We start from the raw sequence: 17,352 nt of genomic DNA on the forward strand, positions 1-17,352 counted from the left end.
CTTGATTCTATTCTCTATTCTCGAATCCCATCATACACCTTGTTTACTCCAAAACTTTTGCATAGGCATTGTTTTCGATTTCTCTTGGAAGATCTTCATGCATGTCCCAGGAGAGATTTGAAACAATAATTATGCAAAATTTTGTGGGGTAAACAATATGTATTATGGGATTTAAGAAAGTAGAGAATTCCGAAGCACACATAAGTTCTTTAGAATTCTGTTTTTACTTATACAGGAACTCAGCTAGCACGCAAATTTATTGTTATCAAACGAATTATTAAAAGTAAATTGACATACGGATTAGAAAGCTGACAGTTCGAGTGTAAGTCCTTCGTCAGAGCAAATGAAGGGTGAGATTATTTAGATCATCGTGAAGACTAAAGTTTACGCTGACAACACCGCGTGAATTTGTTTTAATGTCAGGACTGAGAGTTAGAAGGCATGACATTCAGTACTGCTATCTTTGCGGAACAGGAGTGGATTTGCTCGGTTTAAGGCTAGCGCCCGTTCTAATCCTAGCAAGGTGGTGGTTTCTTTATCAATCCAAATTTCCGTGTTAACTCACGCACTGACTAACTACCACGGTTTCCGGCTTCAAAAGCAGCGATACAATACAATACAGGGGCACCCAACGAATCTGTTCCTCACATTATCTGTTCCCCAGAGGAATCCTGCTGGCTGGCAAAAATACAGGTGTTTCGATGAGCTGGCTGGGAAATTTTGTTATTGATAGAGGTTTTGCCTGGGAATTACTGACTTTTTCTAGCATTTCAACCCGAGCTGGCTGTAGAAACTCTGAAGACTGAGGACGACTAAAGAAAAAAAAACAAAACAAAAAAAGAAGAACCCCTTCCCTCTCCCAGAGAATATAGTCACAAACATACGACGGCTGGTCAGAGTGATTGCGCTTGCGGAAAAAACCTGTTTTGTTCCGGTTTTGTCGCTTTTGTTCGGTCGTTTTGGATGGAGGGATTTGAAAGCGCGCGGAATTCCTGGCTGGGAAACCAACCAATTTTATCTAGCTGGCTGGGAAATTTCTTGTGGGTGTTGCTGGGAAAAAGGAACAGATAATGTTTTCCCAGCAACACTGAAAAACACCTAAAAATGCCTTAATAACATTTATTTTCATTAACTGGGGTGTAATAATACATTTTACAACAAATTGGTCGTTGGGTGCCCCTGACAATACCTTATTTCTAACATTACAAGTACTGAATCGCAAAAAGCGATGATTCGAGACAGTTATTGCTTGTCATAGTTCAAGTGCAAATCGAAAATTAGCGATTTGTACTACTTTAATCATACCTCTAATTGAAAACACACTGGTTGAAAAAAAAAAGTTAATTTGATAACCTCAATTTGATTTTTTTTGTTTTGAAACCGGTTTGTCACGAAGTTCTATATCTCGCAATGAAATTATGCGGAAATTCCAGCGTTTGATTGTTCATTGTCGCTTTTCGAGGTCAGTCTTTTAACCATTTAACACGATGAACCCGAGGAAAACTGTAAATCATACGACAGCAAAATTGTATTATGCTTGTTCGAGATTGAGTCGATTTGCTTTGGGTGGTGAGTTTCATTAAACAAGCCCAATAACTTAGGGTCGTCTTTCAGTTTGAAAGGGGCTGCATGACACGAGGAAACCTCCTTTCGGACAAGCGATCAAACGTGACTGGTTGACAATGATTTTGGCAGAACCCTAAGAACATCAATTACATGGATTTTGCTTCTGTAAAATTGCCCCGCTGAGATATCAAACTCCCTTGGGTTGAGGGCAATATTCCGTTGAGTCTAACCTTTTGTCTTGATAAATGTAGATGGCTTCAAGTTCAAAATAAGCCACATCAGCTGTAAAGAATTTGTTGGTAATATCTCGCCTCCATGCATGCTTGAGTTTCCTTGCATGACTACCTACTCAGTCGCATGGAAGACTAAACGAGAAGCGATAGACTGAAAAATTGAAAATTAAGGCCGCTTGGTTCGATATCTCGATTTTCAAATTGACAACCTTTTTTCATAGTTTTCGAAAATTCTATATTATCCATTCAGCTACATAGTAAGCTTTGAGTGATTTGAAATGTTTCATGCGCGCGCTCTCTCTGTACCAGCACACGATCCACTACCAGTGATTGTGAACTATTCCTCTAGACCAATCGTATCGCTTGTAGAACAATCGCCATTGTTCAGTAGTTAAAATCCACTCGTTGGGCGTGCCTCCGGGAATTCCACCTGGGACTTCGTGATGTTTCAAACTCCCAACTTGTATCTTTAACAGCGGGTAGAAAATAGTCCTTGACGATCCCTGGGAATAATTATCAGAGGCCAAGGCACACCGCGTGCCACCAGGCAATAGCGAGAGATTTTAGCTTCGTGCTTATTGGTGAAAGGCATGTGCTCTGCTGGAATCTGTGTTTTACCAAACAGAAAAGAAACTTGTTCAGTTTAGCTCATTTCATTCCTTGTTAGGGCAGCTACCTTAAAAAGAAAAAGCGAAGATAAAACAACTAAAGAGAATTTTCATTTTCATTTACCAGTTTCAAGCGAACGCGATGCTTAAGTCTCTTATATCGTGCAGTTAGGCGGAGCACAACATTTCCTGGCCCGAGTTGTTCAAAAGGTGGATAACGCTATCCACCGCATAAATCACTATCCATTGGAGAGCGCAATTGGTTTCGCTGTGACTTTTCCGCTGGACAGTGATTTATCCGGCGGATAGCGTTATCCGTTAACAACTGGGGCGTGATCACTAAATCGCGCGTTTAACGTAAATGCTTTGCTCGCAAACTCGCTGAAAACTAGTGAAGCGAAATAATGTGGTGAAATTGATTTAACTCTTCAAATTCAGATGAAAACGTCACTTGATGCATCATCGAGCATTATCCATCCGAATGCATTTCACATTTGTATTCTCAATCCCGGAAATTCCATGAACGATTTTATTGAGAAGTTATTAGCAAACACTCGAACAGAATTGCAGTTATTTTGGTTCCAACAGAACGATAAATCGTTTTTAAAAAGCCTAACCCTAACCTTAGTAATTACGCCAGTTGAAAAACACAAACTTAGGCTTACGTACAGTAAATAAAGACATTTATGCCTTAGTCATATGTAGTAATATCTAGGCTTGCTTAACGTGCAGAAATCAACAGGTCTACAACAACTGGATCACTTCATTTTCAATTGCACCGACTTCTCACAGAGGCTCTCAAAACGTCTTCACAGGCACCGCCAATTCCGTGGTGATCAGCTTTGACGCTTCGTTTGCTCACCTATAGGATCAATGAACATACCAACATCGTTCCTTACCTCTGTGAGGTTGATCCTCCATGCTCGAGAAGTTTGCTTTGTAACCGGTCACCAGCCGCGAGATTTGAGAGCACTCCCATTAAATTTACATCGCAACTTTGGTCTCCTTTCAGGATAGTCAGTCATGTGTGACCACTGATTCGCTCGACACTAAAAGCTGAGCAGTTTTCCTCTCAATTTCACTTTATATGATGGTCTACCCATGCCACTGTTTAGCTATCGACATGAATTATCAAAATAACTTATAGAGATCGAGTTGTCTCACGAGATGACATCAGTTTAGGCCCTACCAAGGCTTTGGCTGGCCGACAGATTCCAGGGAGCTTCTCAAGAACCGAACATAAAAGGCGGCTGTCGGAGGGTGTCTATACCAAGGTAAGCCAGTGTTTATATCCTTATCCTTTAGTGCAAGTAAAGACTTCAGGGCTAAATAATTTGTTTGCGAATCGGTTTTTTTGTGAGTCAAATGCCATCATATTACTGAACAAAATTTCACGAAACAGAGTTCGAAGCGTATGCCGAACATATTTGTGAAAAAAAGTCTAGGAATTTGGCTTAATTCTAAATGAACAAAACATCAGATATTCTTAGCAATAAGAAGTTACCTTGTGGATAAGAATAACGACACTATCAAGCAAGATATCTACGAAAGTTCATTTATGGGTGACTCTGAGATGTCAAATATCACGCAGTGACATTGAGTTCGAGCGACTGAACTTGGGAAAATGAATTTTAAACGTTTATTGGCCATGGAAAAGGTTTCTGAAAAGTAATGGATACATACATCTCGCTAATTCAGTTGTAGACTATGAAATATAATCTCGAAGGTAGCTATGTTTATTTCTGAAAGAGTAATTAATAAATAAGTATCTATTTTTTAACAGCGTCGTTCAAACCCATTTGTTGGAGTTGATTCGAAGTATACCCCGTATGGCATTCTTAGATTCACAGTTTAACAAGGCAAGCTTCTCCCAAATTAAGGTAAATCTCTCGAGATAAACACTATTTTTGCTATATTTCTGATAAACAGAGTTGTCTTTATTTACACTTTCAGCGATGTTATCTTATGATCTTGTGTCTTGTACTGCCAGGTAACTTTGCTTGTCCTAAATTGACTCCATTGTCACAACCAAAAAGTTACAAGTTGGGATAGAAAACTAGAGGAAATTTCTACCAAAACTACAGTTTAATAAAAGTGCTTTAAAATTTATTGATTTACATGGCTAATCATTGCTGTGTTTATATCTTACTACAACCACAGCGTAATTTATAACAAGCTAAAATTATCGCGCGTTTTTCAACTCGCATAAAACAGCAGCACAAGAAGTGTTGGGTTCAAGTTCAATCTATCATCGAACCGTTCTTCAGAGAAAATCGTGTCTGGTGTGTTTAAAAACATTTCTACTGTGTAGAAGAGGAATGTCCTTTATTGCTGTATTGCAAGCTGGATAATAATTTGCGGCTGACAAATACAAGTACCTACATTTCGATGTCAATAGAGAGGTTACCGACGAGGTCAAAATCGTCCCGACCACGATATATTTTTTCAAATTTTAAATTCAAGTTATTTCTCTGTCAGATCGCTGACAGATCGTTGCGGAATATAAGCTATAAAAGGGATTGCTCTTCTGTTTCTAAAGGAAAAAGGAGGCAACATCCCAGTTTAATTGATTTGATTTGTGAATTATTCACGAACAAGCCGTCGCACCAATCATTGATATGCTATTGAGCTACACAGTGACTCCAAAAAGTTGCCTGATATCCTCGATCCTGTGAAAAGTAAGCGAACGTTTTTTTTTTTTTTTTTTGTAAAGAAGCGGTCTAGAAGGTAAGGGCTCGTGCTTTCAGTTGTTTACAATGCATTTGGTCCATTTCTTTTTTCTTTTTTTTTTCTTTTCAGAAAGACAAGCTAAATGATTTCAATGAAATAATGGGTCGTTCTACTGTCGTTATGGGGTGTAACTTGGCTGCGTTCAAGGTGACCCTGTTAAGTTAAAGACATCGTTACAGACCTATGACACGCTCAAAATCTCTTCAAGCGATATGCTTGATCGAGCTTAGCTCCAGTGATCAAATATTCACGACGAAATTTCAACACATTAGAGTACTAACCAATGAGAAAGAAAGAGCCCTTTACTTTCGTTGACATTTTTTATTCTTTAAATCTGTTTCCAAACGGGATCAAAATGTGGCAAATGATCTTGATCATTGTTGAGTAAATAAAGACATCAGGGTTTTTTAAAGCCGGCATTGATCATTACTAGTTTAACTTACAAGGTAAAAAGATAAATGATATAATCTCAAATTTTTCGGTATATTGCGAAGACTGTATTTCTTTCATTTTTTTCTTTCAACACTTTCTCTAAGATATTTTCCTCCGATAAAAAAATGGTGTTTGTAACATTCAAGGATGCAATGCAAACCTGCAAAACCAATTGTCAACTTTTCTGTAATCGAGTGTGTTCATTTTTCACTCTAGTTGAGTCTTGTGACCCATGCTATCTATGAGGTAATGATGAGGTTAGGTAGCTTGCTAAGTTTGTAATCCACATGAACCAGATACCCTTGATCAGTTAACTCACTCGGTCAGCTTGCTCGGACAGGCCGGCTACCACGTTTGTTGAAGACTTCGCTTCAAGTCCCATTACCCGGAAATAACTTTTTTGGAAGACTAACCACACGCCCTTTTGCCTTTATCGGATTTCGAAAGTAATACACATCGAGTTTCTCGTAGGAACCTTTGGATCTAACAAGAATTTTGCGTGATTTCGTGGATAGCCGCTACTTGAAAGTTATTGACCAAGAAGGACACAAGAAGGTATTTACGGGAAAATATTTACAACAATAGTGTCAAAGCGAAAGTAAACCGACGCCAAGCCGTAAAAAAGGAGATCAGCTAAACATCATTTTAACGTCTTAAATTGGATTCTTTCACTTCTTTAACCGTGTATCTTGCCAGTGACTTGTTCTTAACCATGACGTAACTTGTAGCTGGGGTCGTTCTGGTTCGCATAAGATTCTTTTTGGCCTCCTGTGGAAAATTATTTTAAAACGGCCGAGAAGAGACCGTCATGTTTTGTTTTATCAAGTTCACTTGGAAAATAAGTTCATCTTGAAAGGATCTTTCGACTCTCTCGCGATCAAAAGTATTAATTAATTTCTGCCAAATTCAAGTTTTCCGTTCTACCATCGATTGTCTTGTTATAATTTTACGCAGCTGTGCCATGAAGGTATGCCCAAAGGTTTCTTTTTCTCCTACGTCTTTTCCATCTAACGTTTTGAGTCATTTTAACTTTGCTGATATTTTGTGCTATTTTATCAAAAAAAGAACCGGCTCGTTCACATTTCTTCCTCTCAGTTATCTTGATAGCCCGTGAAAGCAAATGATAAGTAATTAACGGTTTTAACGGTTTAGAATAATGGGTTTCATCATTTATAGTTTTTTTATGAATAATTACTATTATTCGAAGGTGATCTTCTTTTCTCTCACCTTTTCGAGATAATTACCAGAATGTGTATTTTTTATTCTAAACAATCACAGTCTTCTATGGACAGAAGGTTTAATTTCCTTTTTACCAAGCCAACCTGGTTTCTCTGTCGGGGCCTGTTTTCGCTATCAAGTACGAGGTTTCGAATTTACGTTTTGCTGTTAATTGTTATAGTTAAGATATACTTTTCCGTCTAATGGTCGGAATATGATTTTTTTACCTCCTTCAACCAACCAGCAATCACGGGAAAAACCCATCACAATAAGGCAAATGCACCGCAAACGCATATCGCCCCACCCCCACTCCCTCCTTCCCCAACCTAACGACGGTTCACATATGCAGGAGATGCCAGGAAAGCGTTTCAGAGCCCTCTTTCATTATTGGGTTGGGAGAGGGAGGGTGGGGCACACCGAAAGAGCACGTTCAAATTTCCTCAACAGTGTTTTTCAAGGTTTTTGCTTTTGTCATTTCCTGCCTAGACATACTTGGATCACTTTTCATTGGCTAATACATACATAATACATACATACATACGAATATTATGTTTCAAGTATTGTTGGTTGATTAGGGAACTTAAGCAACGATAACGGTGACGGCGACGGCAACGAAAATAGCAATGATTCCAAGTTCGAGTGAGGCCTAACACTACTGTGAAGTTTTTTATACCCAATTATTCTATCAGAGATCAATCCTAGTATTGGAATTGGGCCCACACAAGGACAGAGAAAAACTGTGGGCCCAATTCCAATACTAGGGTTGATCTCTGATGGAATAATTGGGTATAAAAAACTTCACAGTACTGTTAGGCCTCATTCGAACTTGGAATCATTACTATCAATATCCTTCTGAAGGACAACAACTAACGATTAAAAACAATAGCTTTTAACGCCCTGCACGTGCGTTGTTTCACCTTCGTCCATTTCTATGCCGTCGTCTGCAAAACAGCAACGTGAAATAGCCACATTAGAGGTTTATAAAGGACGCCAGCACTTGAAGATAAACTTTCATTTTCTCCCCTAAATTAAGCGATGTTCTGACCATCGTCATTCTTGAGGAACTACCACACCCTTGTCATGATCAGTAATAAAGGGTAGAAATAGTCACGAAGTGATTGCAATATAATCAAAAGGCAGTCATGTTGAGTCCCGAGGGATTGAAAACTTTTGTTTTTGCTTACCGAAACTCATTCCCAAACATTTAAACTCGAGGCTCGGGGTACGAAATGTGGTGCTTTCGGGCCAATATGGCCGGCGAGCGAATAAGATCAATTTATATTTTGAGATGAAGTTCTCGTTGTCGTCGCCGTCGTCGTTGCTTAAGTTCCCTATTAATCATGTGCTGCATTCTGGTTATTTATCGTAGCCTTTGGTTAATCTTTCCAAAGGACCCCATTTACGGAGGCCTTTGTCTGCGACTGCAACAATTCTGTTCTTTTCGTTCTAATTTGATTGGTGGATTTGTCTGCCGTGTCATAAGCATAGTTGCGTTTCTGTGGCTCAATATCCATGTTGGGAGCTGCCCGAATTCTGTTTTCAGGACACAGTGAGCTATTACAAGGGCTTCCGTGATTCATTTCGAACCAAAGCAAAACACTAAATACAAGACAATACATGTATCGGGAAAAAATGGAACATATTTCTTAAACACAAACACACAATTAAATAACAAGCCGAGACTTTTCACTGTTCTTTATATAAATAATTCTAATAAGGATTGAAGCGTAGACACGTGACCTTTTATCGTTGTCTTGATAGGCTGTTACTTTCATGAATTATAAGTTGCCGGGACATCTCGGGCTCACATCAGAAGCCCATAAGCCATGGACTTCTAAGAAATCAGCTCAAATCTATGCTTTTTATGAGTGGGGAAAATCAGACTACCTGAAGAAAACCACTCGAAGCAAAGTAGAGAACCAGCTTGAAACTTAAGCCACACATGGCGCCAAACCCGGGATTCGAACTCGGAACACATTGGTAAAAGGTGAATGATGTTGTCACTGGGAAAACATTGATCCCTCTTTACCCAGAGTCAGCGCGCTTCACGGGTCTTTTGAATACTTGCTTTTGTTAGGCTGAGTTTGGAGGCCTTCAAGGACCGGTTGTGATAGACGTATCCCACTGATAAAAGTATCTAAATTGCAGGTTTTGGCCTTAAAAGACACACATACAACCAAAAGTGGACTTCTTTAAATTCAAATTATTGTATTGCTCTGCACTTCATCAGAGAATTAATGTCGTCCATTAGTTTTAATTATAACAAGTAAAATTACTGTTGGCAAGCACCTTTCCTGTTTAAATAAGGCAATATAAGGCAATCAAAATTTCATTAGTGTAGCACCTCTCGTAAGTTGTTTATTTTTCAGTATTGTAGCACCTTTTATTGTTTTAAAGTCTAAGTCATTCTTTATGTTGTTTAATCTATTTTTTTTGGTTTACTAAGCAGTTATTCAATCACACTCTCCCTTACTAAAAGCCACTTCATTGCTCCAAATTGTTGCCGGATAAGAATTTAAAACCTGCTCTCAAAAAGTAATTATTGTGCCGCTCCCTTCCATTCGGAGTTGTTTGTTTTCCGGCAAAATTAAAAGAGAGGGACTAATCTCTCTGTAAGTAACTGCCAGCCCTAAATGTAAGCTTTAGCCACCAATTTCACCAGTAAACTTAACACTTCACGAAGTCAATCTCGTCTTCGTTTGTTCAGCGCCAAGATCACGAACTCTGACCACTTCCAAAATAATGCGCAGTCGTAATGAAGGGCCATTTTTGTAACCGTTGACAACCGCTGTTTCAATTTTGAGCTTGCATAGACGAGCCGGAAGTCCGTGATTTGCGGACTTCCTGCTTTGGAAGTTGCCAAAGTCCGTGTTCTTGGCGCTGACCAAAAAGTGCTCTCGAAGTCTACCGTGCGAATGCATGCGCAGACGTATTTCCGGCCGTTGTTTCCCCCTAGAAACAACTGGCGGAAATTCGTCAGCATTCGCCCGCTATTGAGGTGCAGTTTGTCATCTACTTAGTAATTCAATAATTATTTTTGTTAGTGGGGTTCGTAAGCTTTTGAGCAATAATGCGGTGGCGTAACTCTTTGTAACTATTTCTGAGCCTGGATAATTAGTCAGTATTCCATGAACTAGCTGTACACTTAAATCTGTTGGAGCTCTCTATGAATTTTGTAACACTCTCCAATTTTACGGCAGAATAGTCTTGAAGGAGTTAATTATTCGGATATTGAATAAGCCATTGCCTCTTCTTCAAAGCGAGTCTAAGGGCGATATTCTTGTGATGGCAATTCGTTCTACTTTTCATAAGAAAAGGAGGCAGACATGAACTCGGAATGGCCTATTAAAATCTTAGAGGGCAGGGCTTCAGCAGTTTTACTCGTAACTTGGTACTTTATATCAAGCGTACAAAAAAGGTACGCAAAAGCTCGGACGAGTGCAACCGACGCGTGAGATCCTTGCAATTTATTTTATTATTATTTTTTTCAAATTCTACCAAATTTCACAGGAGCCGGTTGTCTTGCTTCCGGGCAGACGGATTTTGCTTGTTAGAATACTGAACACGTGGAAGTTCGTGATAATTTTTTGCAGCATAGTCTGGCCTTTGGATTTCAGCATGTGCAGGACGAAAAATTCATATTACGTAGGCAAAGTTTTAAGACACGGGGGCCAGTTTCGAAAAAAACAAAACTGCGTTATTTCTTTCCATATTGCAACTCATTCCTATGCTATTCTTCAGACGGCAAAACCCTTTTAAAGAAAAAACGTGGTTATTAATAATGAAGCAAAGGCAATATGTCCGTGTCTATATATACCAAGACGATTTTTAATCTTTGCCAGGCAAAAAGACTGTGACACTGCCCTTCTAAATTCAGTTTTCGCATTTTTGAGATTTTTGTGACGTTTCACTGCATGTGGTGAGTGGGTCTCCCAGTCAGCTCTTCTGGTACTTTCCTTATATGGCAAACTGTAAACAGAAGAGCCTGAGCTCGTAGCTACCGGTGGCAAAATAGCTATCGATGGATTGGAGAGAGACTACAGGAACGCACTGCCAAATAACAGACAAACGTCAACCCTTATAAGAATTTAACTTTGGCACTGTCATCATGAGAAGAGAAAAGCTATGCCTCGTTTGAGGTAGTAACGTGAAAAGTATATACTGCTCCTCAATTAGAACAGGAAAAAAAGTTTAGAAAATATTTTACTTGATTACTATTGTCTTATAGAACACGATTAGAGAATTGACCGGACGAGTGGCTGGCTGGAGTTGCGAGTCGATGATGCCCCATAGAGGTAAGAAGGCCATCAAAAATATATACAGTTTGTGCTACGTTCTCTTAATTTAAGTTGCGGAAAAAATCTGTTCCCCATTTCGAAGACGTTTGACTTAGCGGCTTGCCACCTAATTTATTAATTTACTACATTCCTTCACTTGCTTTCCAAGTAAATTATAACTGCGCACACAAGCTATCAAAATCATTTCTTACACTATCAATTCTTTGACCCTTCGTGGCTTGAAGTTTTTTGAAGAAATAAGATCTTTTTGGGCAAAGTGGGTTTTTTTTTTAGTAATATCAAGCAAACCATCTATATATTTTGTTTCTAAGCGAAACGGTCTCAAATCTGAGTAATACAATGGAATATTTAATTGCCAAAATATCGGCTGGTTATGTTTGAAATTAACTTATGTAGTTATAGCTTTAAAATTGATTTTTTATCGGGAATTTCAAGGCAGCTTGATCATCAAATTCATTTCAAGATTTTATGAGATTTTTCAATTCATGGTTCATATTTATTCCTTGCGTTCTAACAAGAAGAAAAGGATAATTTTGCTCGAATTTTATACAACTTCAATAATGTTTCGTTTCAGTCAAATTTGCTGTTGAAAAATAATTTTTAAGACACGTTTGAATTCCTTTTATTTTTATTTTTAAGTCCAACTTTACCACAGAAAGTCATACTTGAACATTTTGTTTTGGAAATCCATGAAGGGGAATTTGGATCTGACATTGTGGAAACAACTTTGAATGCCGCTACACTACACCTGAAAAATAATTTAATAGGAATACGACCCAGAAAGTCGAAATATGTTAACTCTTCGACCTCGTGTTGCTACAACTGATTTAGTGTCGAAACTGAAATATGTTAATTAGCCACGCGGTCAAGACTGAGAATTCTTATTGTTGTCAACCGAAACAAATGCTTTAGCTATATTGTTTCAAATTGATTACCATTTGTTGACAAGGGAATGATAATGTAAAATAACGTAACATAGTAGATAAGTGTAGATAATTTCCTGATGCCTAATGGATAAGTTCTTTTGACAAAATACAAGAGTATAAAAAGAAATATACATTTTTATCTGTCACGGATGTAAATAAAAAAAAAGGAAGAAGAAGAAGAAGAAGAAGAAGAAGAAGAAGAAGAAGGAAAGGAAAAGAAAGGGTATTCAAGAACAAAACTATTTTCAAACTGACATCCAAGAAAATAATAACATTTCTTAATAATATATTTAATTCTCGAAACCAAAGACATTTACTAACGAAGTTTAGCGCAAATTAATTACCTTTCTCGGGAGAGTTGGGAGAATTGTCGACAGTTATGTAAACCCTCGACTGAATCTCGGGTTTGCATAAGTGTCTCGAATTCTCCTAACTCCCCCTCGTGTTTAGATGAGGCCATGGAAACACGGAAAACGTCCCCTATTGCTTTTATAAAATATTTCTTGAAGATAATTCGACAAATGAAGGAAAATGCTGTGTTTTTTTACTTCTAGATTGAAACAGATTTTCTTGATACATGCTCATATTTTCTACCAGCCAATCAAAACGGGCATCTGACAACACATACCCAATCAATGTTACAGCCGTGTTTCCATACTCTCATCCAAGCACAGCTGTTGACCAATGAGAGTGCGCGTACTATCCTAATTATTTTATAAATTGCCATTGTCCCATATGCCATGAATGAAGTTGTAGTGTCCTTCTAATTCAGTTAAGGGTGTCCATAATTTGTTTGGTTCCACCGTTTATAGCCAATTTGCTTTTCACATTTCTCGACTTAAAAAAAATTAAAAAAAGTAAATAAATAAATAAAATTAAAAAAGACAATTTTTCTAAACAAGCAGACTTTGGAGTAAATAACTGGCATAAGTGGTTACTACTCGATGATTACCTCTGACGAACAAGACCGCCATGAACTAGAAACCAGAGAAACGCTTGATCAATTTTTGTTTCATTAACAATATTTGTTAGGATATTTATGTTTAAAAAGAGCGTTATCTGGTTAAGAAAAGGCTCTTATATTGAAGCTCACGCTTGGCGTAACAATCATTCTATTGACTTCAACAATGCCAGAGTAATTGACAAAGGAAACTTCCGAATTCGAAAAACTATGGAATCTTGACACAACCGCTAACACTGACAAAGCAGACAATAACTCCAAGCCTTTGCCAAAACAAACCTCTATTCTTTTAGATTAGCGCGTTTTTTTTCCCTTCTACTGTTTTTAGAATCTTTTCACACTTTCATTTTGTATATATTTCCATCTCGTGCATTTACATGTTAGTTTTCAAAGGCTTTAGTCTGGAAGCCGATAGCTTACGTTTTTAAATTTTTGTTAACCAGAGAACGCTTTTTTTACAAGAATATGTTTCTAAATCCTGGTTACTCTTTTATTTTTAATATTTGTTAGCTTCATTACCTTTTTATTTTTCAAATTTAGGACCGGGTGGCGTCAACCAACTTGGGGGTGTGTTCGTCAATGGTCGGCCATTGCCTGATTATATGCGACACAGAATCGTTGAGTTGGCACACTGCGGAGTCCGACCATCGGAAATCTCTCGGCAACTGCTCGTGTCTCACGGATGCGTCAGCAAAATTCTCGGCAGATATTACGAAACAGGCTCAGTGCGACCCGGGGCAATCGGAGGTAGTAAGCCCAAAGTCGCTACGCCACGTGTGGTGTCCAAGATCCTTGCGTATAAAGAAGACAACCCGTGTATATTTGCTTGGGAAATAAGGAACAACCTGCTCAGCGACGGAGTGTGTGACAAGAGCAATGTACCGAGCGTGAGCTCCATTAACAGGATCCTACGGAACGCAGCAGCCGAGAAAGAACAGCGCGTGGCACAAGAGAAAGCGAAGCACCACGTGCAGCACCTTCAACAACAGATCCCCAACACACCACAGTTGAATGGTTTTCAAGCCCAGATTGGATTTGCTATTCCATCGAATGCTCAAACAGCACTACCAACAACTCTTCAAACGCTTCAGCAACAGATGCCTGCTCCTCAAGCGTTGCCACAGGCTACCACACCTGTAGAGAAGCCAGCGCATACTCAGGAGATTGTACAGAGTATAGAGAAGACAGAGAGCGAGCAAGGTGGAACACCTCACAACGGTAATTGTCTCTTCGCGGCAACCTCATTTCAATTGCTTATATGCAGTTCATATATCAATTCATATGACAATTTATTTCTCTCTTTCCGAACAGCCGATTGGAACAATGTTGGGAGAATATTAGGTCGTTAAAGGACACAATTTTTAGAAAGATTTGCTTTTTTAGCGAACTTCGCTTGACCTTGGGTAGAAATACTACACTGATTACTTGGAGCTAAAGTTTCCGGGAAAATCTTAGTTTAGGGATAAAAATATAGTAACTTGAATGTTAAGCTTTATGTCGATACTTAACCAATTAAAGTTACCTTGGGAATTGCCCCTTCTCTAATAGGCAAAGAACATAACGGACAACCGGAAACCGAAGATAAACACAATGTACACGAGGAAAGCGAGAAAGGCGCATTGATCGAAGAGAGAAAACGAAAGCACGAGGACGCACCCGTCAACGGAGAACACAAGGGGGAGGACGTAAAGAAGGAAAATGATGGCACGACTGATGTCAATGGTAATGAGGGACCTGAAGCAAAGAAGAAGAAATTTGACTACGTTGAGAGCAGTCACAAGAATGAAATGGTACTATAAAGATATCTTGATATAGGGCGTCATTCTTTACATTTTCTCATTAAAACACGAACCTGTTGCTATAAGACTTTGAACGCTAAAAGACCATGTGAAACTAGGCTACCTCGCTGACTTAAAGCCTTTACGACTTGAATTTCAGGAAAAAAAAAATCTTTTTACAATTTCGAACTTGAAAAAATATATATATCTCGTAGTAAGTCATGTCAATGTTCTCTACTCTGAACTCAGAAAATAACTAGCTCCCAGTTGGCTCTATCGATAGTTCAATTAGTAAAGCACTTCTCTGGTATCGAAACCTCTTAAGCTTGATTACAAACTTGTACTCCTATTACAATCGTTCTCCAATCTCTTTGATAACAGAAACTTAACCGTTATGCACGACAATGCAAGTTACTTGTTATCTCTCTTGAGTGTCTTGTTCGATAACGTTTAGAATGAATTTCTTCGCATCGATATTCATGTACTTTTTTTCTTCATACAGCCCGTATACACTCGTGTATCTCCAACTTGGATCAAATACAATCCTATGATTCCAAGTGGATTTGCCATCGCAAGCAGTTTAAACGGTCTGAACGCAATTGCTGGTGACCTGAACGGTTTAAACGTTAATGTGAACGGAATGGGTGGCCTGAATGGTGTCAACGGATTAGGCGGAGTGGGAGCTGTAAATGGGTTGAATGGCATTGCGCAGATGAACGCCGTCAATGGAATGAATGGGATTAATGGAATCGGCAACGGATTGAGCAATGGAATGGGAATTATGAATGGTAACAACGCAATCAATGGAATAAACGGCATTGCTGGTATAAGTGCCATTAATGGCATAAACACCTTAAGCAACCTCGGTTGTCATAGTGTGAACGGGATGAATGCTATCAATGGTATGCATTCCATGAATGGTCTCAACGGACACAGCAATGGCGGCATCACACATCCTGGAATGGACCAAGAACGCTCTTTAGGGCACGGCCAAAATGGAATCAACGGGCACGCAGAAAATGTCCATTGGTCACCAACCTACCCAATGGTGTGCCTTCCAGATTCAAACAATTCCAATGGAATAACTCAAACTAACGGAATAAACAAACAGGATTCCTTTCCTCCACAGATTGCTTTCCAGATCACCAACACACCACGACCGGACCTTCAAACCAATTCAGCTAACTCCACGACCGTCTGCACTTCGGTTTTCGCACCAATTACTACGGCAACTCCGCGAAACCCTTCTCTGAGCATGGCAAATCCACTTACCAATGGCATTCAGGCTATGCAATTTTCTCGGCCGATGGCGACAGAGTTTACGCAGCCAATCATGAAGATCATGGCACCAGCAACATTCCTGCCGCTAAGACCGTCGGGAATGGCTTCCCTTGATAGTATCACCCATGGATAAGCAGAGACCTGTTCTACTGTACGCCTGAGAGACGTACGGCACACAACAAAAAGTCACACCGTTCAATTCAAGGAATTACATGCTAACCTTTCATCCATTTATGCAAAGCTAGCACACATCTGTTTGACCATCGTACTTTCAAACATATAAATGTACAGCAATCTCAACAAGCTTGAAGGCGGTTCCAGTCAATCACGAATATATTTATTTACTGTTTTTTCGCTATTTACGTCAGATGCAAACAAGCCATTTGTTCATGGTCATCGCTCATTTGCAATAGTTTGCATCGAGTGATTTATCAAGGCCATAGATTTCCCTCCGTACGTAGATGAAGAGAAAGCTGTAGCATGACGTCTGTACTTAACAGGCAATATCTTCAATCACAACAAGTCACTCACGAAGCCAGTCACAAATTTCATCAAGACAAATACCTAAGACAGCGAAGAAAATATTTGGTTCAAATTAAAACGAATACTCAATCGACGATTTCCCTTTATTCTTAAGGGACAATACTACGGGAAAACTCATAACCATCCCGAAAATTCAGTGAAGGAACAAGTTTCCTTTGAAATGCATTTCGCCCGTTGTGTCCAACTTTGTGAAAGGTTTGGTACACATCCTCTTTAAAAAAAAAACGTAAAGGCTTTGCTGCATTGGGAAACACGTAACTGTTGCGGATACGTTGTTTCTTCGAAGTTGCTGATGAAAAAGTCTAACCTACAGTTACCGAGGAAGTTGCTTTGTAAGTTAAATCCAGAACTAGAATTAACTTGTTAGGGTTAGGCGACTTTCTCAACTCCCACAATACACCTCCTCCCCTTCCACCCCCCCCCCCCCCCCATAATAAATAAATAAAAATTGCATGGGCCTTGATTTCTCTTAGAACATCTTTATGTCCCTAGAGAAATGGAAAGCAATGATTACGCAAATTTTGGGGGGTAAACAAAATGTATTGTGGGATTTGAGAAAGTACCAGAAAATAAGAAAAGCTGCGCACGTAGACTCGCTTTAAAGAGGAGGCACACATGAACTCGTAAATGGCCCATTTTAGAATAGCTCATTTTTATTTCAAATCACTCAAGCCGCCTCAATCTTGACTAAATGTGACGTATTACTGACGGCTCTCCTATTGTTAACATACAAAAGCTCTTTGGCGAAACAACCAGGCAACCGTTACACGTCAGATTG

At 39.1% G+C, this 17,352-nt stretch overlaps 1 protein-coding gene across 3 annotated transcripts; it reads left to right on the forward strand.

The window, feature by feature from the left end:
• Positions 1-3,452: 3,452 nt before the first annotated feature.
• LOC138004191 (uncharacterized) lies at positions 3,453-16,975 on the forward strand. 3 transcript variants are annotated; one of them, XM_068850636.1, is made up of 6 exons: positions 3,453-3,681; positions 4,191-4,287; positions 11,016-11,082; positions 13,513-14,190; positions 14,521-14,762; positions 15,253-16,975. In XM_068850636.1, exons 2-6 carry the CDS (start codon positions 4,237-4,239, stop codon positions 16,162-16,164), a joined length of 1,950 nt encoding a protein of 649 aa, XP_068706737.1. In that variant the 5' UTR covers positions 3,453-3,681; positions 4,191-4,236; the 3' UTR covers positions 16,165-16,975. The 3 variants fall into 3 exon arrangements, with proteins under 3 accessions (XP_068706737.1, XP_068706739.1, XP_068706738.1); XM_068850638.1 differs by lacking the exons at positions 3,453-3,681; positions 4,191-4,287 and adding an exon at positions 5,862-6,124; XM_068850637.1 differs by lacking the exons at positions 3,453-3,681; positions 4,191-4,287 and adding an exon at positions 10,815-10,926.
• The last annotated feature ends 377 nt before the right edge of the window (positions 16,976-17,352 follow it).

This window comes from Montipora foliosa, chromosome 5 (genome assembly GCF_036669935.1).
Source record: "Montipora foliosa isolate CH-2021 chromosome 5, ASM3666993v2, whole genome shotgun sequence".
Lineage (NCBI taxonomy): Eukaryota > Metazoa > Cnidaria > Anthozoa > Scleractinia > Acroporidae > Montipora > Montipora foliosa.

What these genes read in the sequence shown, in the direction of transcription:
- LOC138004191 (XM_068850636.1), top strand. Translation starts at nt 4,237, where the DNA reads ATGGCATTCTTAGATTCACAGTTTAACAAGGCAAGCTTCTCCCAAATT. An exon ending in GTCGATGATGCCCCATAGAG is followed by an intron (nt 11,083 to 13,512) that starts GTAAGAAGGCCA and finishes TTTCAAATTTAG; the next exon opens with GACCGGGTGGCGTCAACCAA. An exon ending in GCAGTCACAAGAATGAAATG is followed by an intron (nt 14,763 to 15,252) that starts GTACTATAAAGA and finishes TTCTTCATACAG; the next exon opens with CCCGTATACACTCGTGTATC.